This window comes from Oryzias latipes, chromosome 19 (genome assembly GCF_002234675.1).
Source record: "Oryzias latipes chromosome 19, ASM223467v1".
NCBI lineage: Eukaryota > Metazoa > Chordata > Actinopteri > Beloniformes > Adrianichthyidae > Oryzias > Oryzias latipes.
The window spans coordinates 15,858,263-15,870,880 of NC_019877.2; the positions used below are offsets into that span (position 1 = coordinate 15,858,263).

Sequence of the window (12,618 nt, forward strand, 5' to 3'; positions counted from 1 at the left end):
ACCACTTCGCTATCAAACCATGGAAGCCTGAGAGGAGGCAGCTGGTAACTCAGGCTGCCTGGCGCCTGCAAACTTCGAAGACCAGAGAATGCTGAGATTTGCTTGTGTCTCAGTAAATTTTCTGAAATAGAATGCAAGTCCAGATGTTTCCAGCCAGGAAAGATGGCAGAGCTCCTGGAGAGGATCATTGCTCCACATAAATGCTTATAAATGATCTGCCCCTGTGCTCACAGAGAGTCACTAGTTGTTAATGAAAAAAGAGATTAAGGAGGGATCATGGTGGAAAAAGTGGTTCAATTTTAGCTAAGTGAAAACAGGATGACCAGGGTTACAGGGCAAGTGTTCGGCACAACTCAACCCAAGGTCAGCAAGTAATAATATACACTAGACTAGATTAGCAGCTTCACATTAACACTGATGCGCTGAGGCAGGAATTAGAGCTGAGTGGGACAGTAAAGTAGGGAAAGAGTCAGTCTGCTGTCTTGGGATTTAATATTTTACATCAAATTTAACCTTAGCAAAGAAACTTGCAGCTTTGCTCCAGGAGAAAATTTTAAAACAATGACTGTTAGTCTGAAACACAAGAGCACCCACCTGCAGCTCACACCATGCTACCTCCACTGTGGTCTCAGTGTCCAGGCCTTTGTAGACAGTCTTGAACGATCCTCTTCCAATCTCTATGTTGAACTTCAGGTATCTTCCTTCTGGAGAGGTGGCCACAGCTTTAGTCTCCACGTCTTCTTTCTCATCCAGCTCCAACTGATGATTAAACTGGATGCGAGACAAGATCTTGTTCTTTTTGTTTTGCAGTTCATTTTCCGAGTCCGAGCTGGCACCTCGAGCTCTCGGAGCTAACCCCCAGTTCTCCCCGGGGGCTCCCGCGTCCGGTTTGAGGATGTCTGCGGGCGCGTTGGAGCAGGACGCAGGAGAGGACGGCGGCGGAGTGTCGTCGGTCTTTTCCTCCTCCTCTGCTCTGGACTCAGTCAGTGTCGAGATGTTCTCGGCCGACCAGGACAAGGCTTTGGAGAGCGCGCCACTGTAAAGAGGCGAATCCATGTCCATGCTGATTTTCTGCAGCCCATAAGAGTTTCTGCGCGCGCCGAGACCGTGCGTCCTAAGGACGGACGGCACTCGGGAGAAGCAGTCGTCGTTCATGTCCACAGACAGGCCAGGAAATCCACGTCCAGGTATCTCAACTTGAGCGTGAGACATCGCGCCAGAATCAAGGATGTCCTGATTTAGATCCTAAATGTGAGGATGACATTCAATCAAGTTTAGGATCCCATCTCCAAAAATAACTATAATTTGAATGATAATAATTGAAATTAAATACTTTATAAAAGTGCGCATACAAAGAAAAAAACCTACTTATTAGTAGAAAAACATTTTTGATGAGGACTGGAGCGTTTTGATGTTGTTCTGTTCGCAGCTCTTCACTAGGATTTAACGCAGCTTCTCTGGAAGGACGGAGCAGCCAATATCAACACAACGCTGGTTGGCCAAGTCCCGGGCGCGCTCTGTGTGTGCGCTCCCAGCTCCGCCCCGCGCGCCTTGACGCACAGATGGACGCGCAGATGGAGTAATGCCATTTCGATCAAGGTCTTCAAAGTCTCATATTCCATCCAAAATATTTAGTCCCCTCCAAAAATAAACGTTTAAGTATAACTGGATTAATAAATTCCAGAAAGGATCAATAAGGTGACCTATCTGAAAATTTCCTGCATTGATTATGTAAATAGGCCTTACAGGCTACAGTCTCTTATTTCACAATTTGTGCATAGGGGTTGCTTTTACATGACACTTCACTGTTTAACCCTGGAGTTTTCCTAAATATTGTAAAGAAAAAGAAAATGACAGTTGCGTGGTTTGCCCTGCAGGAGGCTCCAAAAGAGCAGAAAACAGCTGCTTTCTGAAACCGAACATGCAATTTACTGAAAACAAGTACAAAAAGGAAACAAATTATAAGAAATTCTTGTTTATTTTCCTAAAAGATGTGAAAGAAAGAATGAAAAAGAGACGACAGGAGCATCACAGTAGCTACAGCACGATAATAGGTTGACAGCCACCTGTACATTAGATCCACTAATTGTCTGCAGCTGAGGCTCTCTGCAGTTTCTCCTCTGGAAGCGTCGTTTCTCTGGAAATATAAGTCAACCTGGAGTCTGAGGGGTCTTTGGGATTTTCTGGCTACATCAAGGTCCAGAGATGATAAATTTGTTAACAAAGAAAAATTATTAAGAGAAAAATTACAGCTGATAGGAGAAAAAGCTCTTTCCCTGTAAGGTATTCAGACAAGATAAAATGAATTCCTCTGACAGGCTCATTAGATGTTGATGTGGCAACAAATTGTCACCCGTGTCAACATGCTGTTCTTACCACTCCATGGAGATTTTATTTCTGGAAAGAGAACTGAAAGGGGGCAAAAACCACAGCCGCGTCCGTTTGGCTGAACATGGAGGTGGACCTCACAAAGCCTTGATGAATCAATCTGAACATGGTACGACACGAGGGGCTATCAGAATGATTGCGAGTTCCAGCGTCCCTTCAGAAGAATTTGACACCTTTCCCATCATCCATGCTGATGATCTCTGCTCTGCCGTCTGTTTGTAGAGCCTGTAGAGAGCGCAGCAGCATCCACTCTTCCAAACCATGAAACTCTGGGTAGAAAAAGACCGAAATCAATTGAGTTACAAACCTATCCACCACTCAAAACAGAATGAAACTTTTAAAAGGAATGTTGGCCAAATGGATAGAACTTGGAATTTCTTATGAAACTGATGATTGATAAGCTGAGGATGGAGAAACTATTTTGGCATTTATGAATAAAACATGGGGCGCACAACAGCATTTGATAGAGTTCCATTTAATGTCGGTCCACCTTTTGCTCTGTGTCAACGGTCCCGCCCACAACTCAGAGGTGAATTTGGAATAAATTACTGCCGCTCTACAGAAACTATGTCCTAGAAATGTCCATTGGGAAAACTTAAAAAAAAAAGATCAAAAGATGATCAAAAAGGACTTTAAAACACTTATAGATACCAGGTTCATGAGCTAACAATCCTTCTGTTATGTAAACAAATTTACATCTCTGTTTCTTCATTTTTCACTATATAACTGCCCCCCTTAATATGAGTTATTCTTAAATCCCCATGTGTTATGGTGTCTTCTTAAAAAACTTTATTAATATGAAATCTTTCTGCATTTTTTTAATCCGTTTCTTTTTACCGCATTTGTTTCAAGCAAAAAAAAAAAATGAGCAGAAAGATAACAGTTACCCACGACAGTGTTGACTGAGTGGAGTAATATCCATCTTTTAATTTACAAATCCATTGATGGTTCTGATCTGCTGTTTATGGTTGCAGCTTTTTGGAGAATTTATTCACTTCAATTTGCATTTAAAGGAAAACATTCAAACTTCTATAGTTCATTCTAAAAAACTGCTTTCTAGAAAAATTAATAAATCACATTCTGAGGATAAAAGGAAATCCAGAAAACAAAACATAGTAAAATAAGGAAAAATCAGTTTTTTCTTTTCAAACAACGAAAACACAATTTAAGGCTACATTAAAACAGGAAAATAATTTATTCAAAAAATGAAATACCTTCTCCTTGAGTGTCGTCTCCATTAGAGAGCTCATAAAGTGTAAACACAGAGTTAACCATCCCGTTTTTGGAAACCTGAAATTTTAGAGAATAAATTAGTTTTTGCTTGACAACAAACATCTTTAAAAATAACTTTAAGACTTTATTAAATTTGATACTTTTCAAAGCTTTTTTGTGATGTCAGGAAGTTATCAGAAGATCATGTTAACAAATTGTGTGTTTTTCACATAAACATAAGACTATCTGAAAATACATTTTTGAATTAAAACCTTTTTTTTTTCAGTAGCTGTTTTGTGGGGTTTATTTTGAGAAAAAAAGTATTTTTAGTTATTTTTTTATTTGAAAATTCCTATTTCTAATATTAAAAATACTCAAATTATCCAATTTATATTAGTTATGTGAAAACTCTTTTTCAGAACAAACACTTTTGGTTTTAAACAGAAAAAAAAGATTGCTAACATTAAAAATAAATAATTTAAGTACTTTGAACGCAATAACAAAAAAATTGCTAAATTTGCTAAATTTAATTTTAATTATTGATTTAAATGTAATTAATCTATTAAGCAAAAATTACTTTTGGTAAATTAACCAAAAATTGTGAGCATATTAAATTATCTGTTAATAAATAGCTACACAATCATCAAACATTCCTAAACTTTGAATTCATTGAACTAAAGATGAATTGTCAGACTTTCACTGTGCTTGTTTCAACGTACTTGACCTCCCCTGGAAGAGCGTCAACAGACAATCCTTGTTTGTGTGCAAAATAACCAGCAGAAAATGTGCGGATGGGTTTGCTTCAGTGCATGTTTGTTTTGGGCTTCAGCTGCTGTAGTCTTTCCATTGTGTATACAGAACACACCTACAGTGTCTGTGACGTACCACTCCAGTGCTGAAAATGGGACTCTCATTTAAGTTAACTGTCAAGCTCTTAATGCCTTTTGTGGTTTAAATCACACAAATAATATTTTGTTTTTGTTTTTGGTCCAACCGTGTCTGAATTCCCTCACTACTTTGTGCAGTACATAGGACACTCGCCACTTTTTCAGTGTCCAAATCTGCAATACTGAATTCCAGAGCCCTGTAAATTTCCCAGAAATCTCTGTAAAAAAAACAAGTGTGCATTGATGCTCACTAGATTAGTTAATATGGACCACAAGCATTGTATCTGAAAAATGTGTCAATTGATTTTTTTTTTTTATAAATCCTTACATTTTCTTTATCAAAATAGAGTGAATTCATAAACAGTCTTTGTAAAATGTTTATATTTATTAGGTTTTTCGTTTGGCGAACAGGTAATGTCATTATAAAAAATAAATTAATGGTATAAAAAACTTTCAGGCAAAGCAATAAGGTAAAGTCTATAAAAAATTTTAACAATTTGAAGATGTGATAACTGTCACTTTTCATATGGCAGTAAACTGGTTTCAAAAGATTTATATTAAAAGTCCTCTTTTCTATTATATGTTAATTAGTTCGAGCAATACTTAGCCATTTGATGCCAGGATTATTATCTTAGTTTTTTGACAAAATAGAATTCCCTATTCTACTGTGCCTACTTTTAGTTTAAGTTTAAATTAATTCATTAAAGTATTTTTAACTGCACTTTGGATCCTCTATTTAAGCTAAAGTTGCATAAATATAAAACATAAAACTCCTTATTTAAAAAGTACCCAATTGTTAAAGGAAAATACATTTTACATGTTTAACCCGAGATTCGATGTATTTATTTTCTAATTATATGTCATATCAAAGAAACAATTCATATGCATAATGCTAAGTGCATCTTACAGATTTAAGCATCTTAGAGGCATGAAGCTATAATATAATAATAACCAGTTACATGCATTAGCAGCAATAGTAATCTGTTTCTGTAAAAACATGCTTCTGTCCTCTCAGACTTTTTTTTGCCCCCAACTGAGAAATGAGAGGAAGTTCTTAACTCACCCACTGGTATATTAATTTGCCCCACTCCTCCGGTCGTCTCCACATGACTAAACAACGCAACTTATTTTTGTCCAACCATTCCAAGTTCCCTGAAGTCAAAAAAGCCAAGATATAAACAAAACTGCATTACTTATGCAACACATTTTGGCACAATTATGTAAGAATTTGTTTTTAAATAAACATCTAAAACAAAAAAAAAAGAATGGGTAAGACTAACCTTTTTTCCTCAGCTCCTCAAACACAATCTGAATCGCTTCCATTGACAGTTTTCCTGGAATTCCATTAAGGACGAACGAAATGTTTAATTTGTGTCTTAAAAGAAAACTTTCAAAAGAAAATCCAGATGATAATTATTTGAATATATTGGGGGGCAGAAACTGGTTGAGAGGCTGTAAAACCTGAGGTTTAGTTAAAGAGAAGCAACATCAAAATTCAACTTTAGAATTCATATCTGGAGGATAAAATTCTGAACCCCCCCCATAAGATATTTTCTCCATTGACTCAGAAGGAGTTTCTTGTACATTTATGACCGTACAGCAGGTATAGGATACGTTCTATCTTCTTGTTGTTAAACATGGGGCTTTCTTGTGCTTCCATGACATCCAGGGTGTACAGCTTGTGATGCCGGCAGTAGGACAGAGCCAGGGAGCACCAGGCTTCCAGTTGTTTCTGTCTGGTGTCAGCATTGGGCTGTAGTCTGTGCAAAAAAAAAGAAAAAAAGATTTAAAAACATTTTAGGTAAAAAGGTTTTAAAAAGTTCTGAGGTAAAATACCACCAAGAGCTAAAAAAACAAACAAAAAAACAAAAAGAAAAGCTGCAATAACCGTTGAGTTTCTTGTTGATGCAAATGATCTCAGAATTATGTCAGACAGAAGACAATCTTTCCAATAAAATAAAATAAGAAAAAAGTGTCATGTCATAATTGTATTGCTTGAGTGATCCGAGAGTCCTGAAACTCTTGGAAGAGACAGAGACCAGCAGCTTAAACATCCAGAGTCTGGGTATGTGGAGTCCCTCAGGGATGCTGAACTTTCTTAAAAGATCAGGGTTTGCAAAGGTATTTCAAGGAGGACAGAAAGTGACGAATGACTCTAAAAGTCCATAACAAAGGTCAGACGTTAAAAGAGTTTTGCATAAATTCTACAATAACCATCATTGGGTTTATACACATTTCCAACACAAATCCAGTACAAGATTGTGAGATTTTAAAATAAATTTAATCAAGAACTAGTTAATCAGGGGTCCCCAAGCTTTTTCCAGTGAGGGCCACATGACGTTTCCATTCTCTGATCGGGGGCCAGGGTCGGCTTGAAACAGAAAAAGAGTGACAGTCGCAGGGGTGTCTAAATGTAGACATGTCTTGTTACCCAGAAAGCCACACATAACCCAGATATAATTTGGGTTCTTCACTAAAAACAAATAAATAATGATAATCAGCAGAGATATAATAACACTATTTATGAAATCAATAAAAAAACTAATAACCCTCTCTGGGTTCTTAACATGAAAGTCAGGAAATATACAGTAACACAGTCTGCTAAGCTAACTGACCATTTTTCAGCTTTGAGAGTTTGTCTGCTCACATTTGCCCTTGCAAACTATCATATTTCTCTTTGTGATGGGATTCATAATGTCAGCGTAGATTGTCTTCTTTGAATACCGCAACCGTCCATTGGCAGATGAGACAAACCGCCTTTTCTTTATGTTGAACAAAAAAATACTTGTTTGTCAACAACAGGTTAAATACCCTGCATTCTGGATCAATTTTTGTCTTCCCTAAGCTTTTTGTCATTTTTCTTTTCTGATTGGGGGGGGGGGGGGGGAGGGGGGGTCACGTTCAAGTTCTATGACTGGGGCCAAGTGAGGTCACAGTAGAAACACTTTTAGGTTGGCTGACATCTCAATTTAAATAAGCTTTATTGACATGAGAAAAAACAATTCCAGGGATTCTGTTAGGCAGGCCCACTTCACCCCAGTTTTCCATGCTTCCATTACTCTCAACCACGTGCCCAGGCCAAAAAAAAACAAAAAAACAATGCAATTGGTATCGTTCAGGGGGCCGGGTGGGTGGGCCGAGTGCGGCACCCGGGACGCAGTCTGGGGACCCTAGTAGTAAAGGTTTAGCAGACTTGAAATGACAGGTATTGTAAGCTGTTTATGATAACTAGCTTGATTTGATAAGGGTCGGTAATATTGTGACAGCATGGGCTAAAAAAACAGAACGCAGTCTATGAAACCTGCCTCACACCGTCTTGATGTTTTAGAAGAATGTTCAAGATGTTATATTTAGAATTATTAAAAACAAAAAAATGTATTTACTGAAAAAAAGCATCAAAAACAAGTATTTTGCAGCAACCTAAACCTGAAGTCAACATATTGCTATTTATTATAGAAAAATACATCTTTGCACTACTAAATAGCTATGTGGTGTGCATTGTCTTTTAGGATATAATTATATGAATTCTATTTTGATTGAAAGTTAATTTTGAGCAATATTACTAAAAGTAAGTAAAACATATGAACTGAAGTGCGATCCCATTCCTAACCCACAGAGTTCAATATGATGCCGGTCCACCTTTTCCAGCTCTTACAGCTTCAACTATTCTGGGAAGGCTGTCCATAAGGTTGAGGAGTGTGTTTCTAGGAATTTTGGACCATTCTTCCAAAAACACATTGGTGAGTTCACACACTGATGTTGGTGGAGAAAGTCTGGCTCTCAATCTCCGCTCTAATTCCTGCCAAAGGTGTTCTATGGGGTTCAAGTCAGGACTCTGTGCAGACCAGTAAAGTTCATCCACACCAGACTTTGTCATCCATGTCTTTATGGACCTTGCTTTGTGCACAAGTACACAGTCATGTTGGAAGAGGAAGGGGGCCATTCCAAACTGTTCCTGCAAGGTTAGGAGCTTGGATTTGTCCAAAATGTTTTGGTATCCTGAAGCATTCAGAGTTCCTTTCACTGGAATTAGGGGGTCAAGCCCAAGTCCTTAAAAACAAGCCTACACCCTGATTCCTCCTCCACCAAATTTTACACTCAATGCAGTCTGAAATGTACCGTTCTCCTGGCAACCTCCAAACTTAGACTCGTCCATCAGATTTCCAAATGAAAAAGCTCCAGAGAACGTACACACATACACACACAGACACACACATATATATTTTCAATTAACTTAAAAGTATATACACACACATCATTTCTAATTTAACACAATAAAATCAATTCACAGCAGATATTGCCAATTAAACAAGCTGTGTTAGTCAATTATCTTATTGATTTGCTATTGTAAACACAGGTTACGTGAGATCACATCAAACGTTTGTTTAATTGGTCACAATAAATATATGTTATTAAAACACAATATTAACTAAGTGACAACAGAATCAATACATACTAGGCCATTGAGCTGAGACAAAAAGCCAAATGTACTGATTTCTTCAGGCTTTTTGGAAAAGCTATTCTGCATTCTGCATTATAGTCACGTTGTTTCCATGGTTAACTAGTTCATATACAATGAATGAAACCCGCCGGTAATCTTTTCATCTGGATACAATAATACATTCTTAAATAACACTGTAATTTTTCTGCGTTAGATTAGAACAATAGATTACACCATGAATGACCATGATGTTTGTATGCGACCTGAGTAAACTTTGCTTATTAATCACAGTTAAGGTAACTTTAAAACCCAGAGTTTTTATACTCTTAGTTAAAATTTGCATTTGGTCGCGCTATAATGAGCTGCTAAATTTCTCATTATAACAAGCTGTTTAATAGGCTAATCAAAGAACTTGAAGAGTAACTAGTAGTATTTCCTTAGCAATTTTGTGTTTTTTTTTAGCCTGTTAGCTTGAGGAGAATATGCCCTATCCGAAACAAAGTCCCACAGCTCAGTTGCAAAATAAGATATAGAGTAAAAAGATGTAACGTCTCCTTGTTAAAGTTAGTCTTAGTTCATCTATACTCACGTAAAAAACGGCGGAAAGTTGTATTGCCAGGGCCACTCGAAACTCATCGCAGTGGAAGCGGTACACGACGAAGCTGGCAACTTCCGGTAAAGATTCCGGCTCCCAAATAATTCCGACTTAACACAAACTGATGGAATGAAATTCAATGAATGAAACAAAACGAATTTCAATGAATGAAATAAAACAACACAAAGTACTAGGTGTATGGTGTTCCCATAACAAAGCCTTAACAGTAAGTAGCAATTCTTTGTAATCAAAATGCATATAAAATACCAACCTTGAAAGCATGATGACTGACTATCTGCAGAATTTGACGCTTTCTTTCAACATCAAATCTGAAACTTGTTTCAACTGTGACCGACTTTGACATAAACAAACAAGCAAAATTAATAATGAAAATAGTAAAGTAAACTTTAATATATTGTTATAACTGCGTAAAAAAAGGGGTGGGGGCAAATACTCAAGTAAAATATAATAAGGGTGGGATTATACGAATTTGCTTCCACCCAAAACATTTCAAGCAACCAATCAATAACTTAATTAAGCTTAATTGGGTGGGAAATATAAGTGTGCTTCTTTTCTTCCCACTCTTTTTAAAGCAAATTTTTAAACCCTTTTCGACAAACTTCACATTTGAATGATTAAATGTGTCATGTATTCTATGCATAAAAACAGATGTGTATTTGTATGATTAAGTCATCCTTATGGCATCATTTCAATGTGGATGTACATATAGAGCTGTATCTGTTTTACTTTTAATTTCACGATTAATCATCCAAAGTTTGATATATCTACGTCTGGTCTTACTGTCCACAAGCAAATGTACACAATTCATATTTCTCATTACAATGACTGTTTTTCTGAGGCAAAAATCACTTATTTCTCTGGTCTAGTAAACTCTTTAATAGGAAACACAAGAGTTCTTTTTTCACTACTATCAAAAACAACAACATGCCCAAATGCACCCCCCCACACACACACTTGTACTCCTCAGATTTTTGTAACTCCTTGGCATCATTTTTCACACCTAAAATTGAGCAGATCCATCAGCAACTTAAGCCGTCTTTAAGTCCAAATGCAATCCCCACTGCTCTAATTCCTCCACTTCATTTGCTTTCTGCTTTTAACCTCCCATGAGTTGATGAAATTAGTGAACTCATCCAAAAATCCAGCACTTCTTCCTGCCAGCTTGATCCAATACCCACTGCTTTGGTCAAGGCTACTCTCTGTTCTCTATCCCCACTGATCACCAGCATCATTCACGCCTCCCTCCAGACTGGAAAAGTTCCCACTGCTCTTGAGTCAGCAGTAGTCACCCCCACACCAAAAAAGCTTGGTTGAGACCCCTCCAACCTCAACAATTTCCGCCCAATATCATACGTCCCATTCATCAAAAAAAATTCTTGAAAAAACTGTAGCTGCTCAACTCCAAGCTCATCTCTCCAGCAACAATTTATACGAAGAGCTCCAGTCTGGTTTCCATCCCCTCCGCAGCACAGAAACAGCCCTCCTCAAGCGAGCCATTTGATGTTCACAAACAAACTCCTCCTTGCAGCAGATGCTGGTCCCGTTTCCATCCTCCTCCTGCTAGATCTGACAGAATTTCCAACACTGGCATCACCAACCTTCCCCTCAGTTGGTTCAAATTCTATCTCTCAGATCACATCGAGTTCATCCTATTAAAATAATTCACCTCTCCGGTTACTCCAATCACCACAGGTGATCCCCATGGCTCTATCCTTGGGCCCCTTCTCTTCATCATCTACATCCTCCCCCTCTGTCACATTTTTTGGAAACACAATATGCATTTTCACTGCTATGTGGATGACACCCAGCTCTACATCTACTCCAAACCTGACTCTACTTTTCCAACTTCTTGTCTTTTTGAAGTAAAATCCTGGTACGCCGCAAATTTCCAATTAATTGCAATAAGACTGAACTTTTCGTTGTTGGCACTAAATCCACTCTTAACAAGCTCGGTAATTTCTCTCTCACCTTCGACAATTCCTCCATATTTCCCTCCCTGGGTGTCATCCTTGACAGCACTCTCTCATTCACTGCCCACATCAATAACGTCACTCGCTCCACTTCCATCTGCATAACATTCGTCGTCTCCGTCCCTCTCTCACTTCTCACTCCACAGCTGTCCTAGTCCATTGTCTCATCCCCTCCAGTATCGATTACTGTAACTCCCTTCTTTCTGGACTACCTCAAAAAACCCTCCGTAAGCTTAAACTGGTTCAAAACTCAGCTGCTCGAATAATAACCCAAACCCCCTCCATTACATCTGTCTTACAGCAGCTTCATTGGTTACCAGTACCTCACCGGATCACTTACAGAATCCTAATTTTAACTTTCAAAGCCCTCCACAACCTTGCCCCTCCGTATCTTTCAGAGCTCCTGACTGTTGCTACTCCCACTCTCTACCTCAGATCCTCTTCCTCCCTTCAACTGGCTGTTCCACGACCACGTCTCATTACCATGGGGGGCATTCAGCAGCACTGCCCCGCAACTCTGGAACTCCCTCCCCTCTGATCTACAAAATATGGAATCACTCTCTCAGTTTTCCAAACATCTCAGAACTCACCTTTTTCGTCGTGCATTCAGCACATCACATTTAAACTGCTGTTTTAACTGTTAACTTATTTTGTGTTTTGTGGAGTTTTATTGTATTTTTATGCTTTTACATATTTTTTGTAATGTGAGGCGACCTTGAGTGTCCAGAAAGGAGCCATATAAATACAATTTATTATTATTATGTATCGCTTTTGCTTGTACTCTTGTTTTTTTTATTTTAATTGCTTGAAAACGACAATTCCAATATCCAAAATAACTTACTGCAGAACTGCATTACAGCATTTCACACTGTTCTTTGCACAAATTGAGATTTGTCCCCTGCATCTATTTGGCAGATTTATAGATCAATATATGGATTATTTTTTAGGTTTATAGCCCTATCCACCATTGAAGTTTAAAAAAAATTTTTTTTTTTTTAAATAAACATTTAAAATTTTTTTTGTATGTGCAACATTTGTGCAGTATTACCTGTATATATTTACACACTTTTCACACTGTTCTTTTCAAACAATCAAGAGCAAACG

General features: G+C 37.9%; 2 protein-coding genes across 3 annotated transcripts in view; both read right to left on the bottom strand.

Annotated features, from left to right (window-relative positions):
- Nucleotides 1-1,871, bottom strand: part of wnk4 (WNK lysine deficient protein kinase 4) — a 41,454-nt gene extending 39,583 nt beyond the window's left edge. For both annotated transcript variants that reach the window (XM_023949261.1, XM_023949260.1), the window contains exons 1-2: nucleotides 1,369-1,871; nucleotides 595-1,245 (exon numbers count right to left, since the gene is read on the bottom strand). In XM_023949261.1, the coding sequence (XP_023805029.1) occupies nucleotides 595-1,212 (618 nt within the window). In that variant the 5' untranslated portion in view covers nucleotides 1,213-1,245; nucleotides 1,369-1,871. The remainder of the gene's footprint in view (nucleotides 1-594; nucleotides 1,246-1,368) is intronic.
- Nucleotides 1,872-1,959: 88 nt separating this feature from the next.
- vps25 (vacuolar protein sorting 25 homolog) lies at nucleotides 1,960-9,641 on the bottom strand. Its single transcript, XM_004080602.4, has 6 exons — nucleotides 9,518-9,641; nucleotides 6,102-6,247; nucleotides 5,768-5,821; nucleotides 5,551-5,639; nucleotides 3,603-3,678; nucleotides 1,960-2,657 (listed from the first exon to the last, which is right to left on the bottom strand). The coding sequence occupies exons 1-6, from the start codon at nucleotides 9,562-9,564 to the stop codon at nucleotides 2,545-2,547; spliced, it is 525 nt and encodes a 174-aa protein (XP_004080650.1). The 5' UTR covers nucleotides 9,565-9,641; the 3' UTR covers nucleotides 1,960-2,544.
- Between the last annotated feature and the right edge of the window lie 2,977 nt (nucleotides 9,642-12,618).

Excerpts from the sequence above, each read along its gene's own strand:
- vps25 (XM_004080602.4), bottom strand. The coding sequence starts at position 9,564 with ATGAGTTTCGAGTGGCCCTGGCAATACAACTTTCCGCCGTTTTTTAC. Across the intron at positions 6,248-9,517 it reads AACTTTCCGCCGTTTTTTAC|ACTACAGCCCAATGCTGACA; the intron begins GTGAGTATAGAT and ends TTTTTTGCACAG. Across the intron at positions 5,640-5,767 it reads TGAGGAGCTGAGGAAAAAAG|GGAACTTGGAATGGTTGGAC; the intron begins GTTAGTCTTACC and ends TTTTGACTTCAG.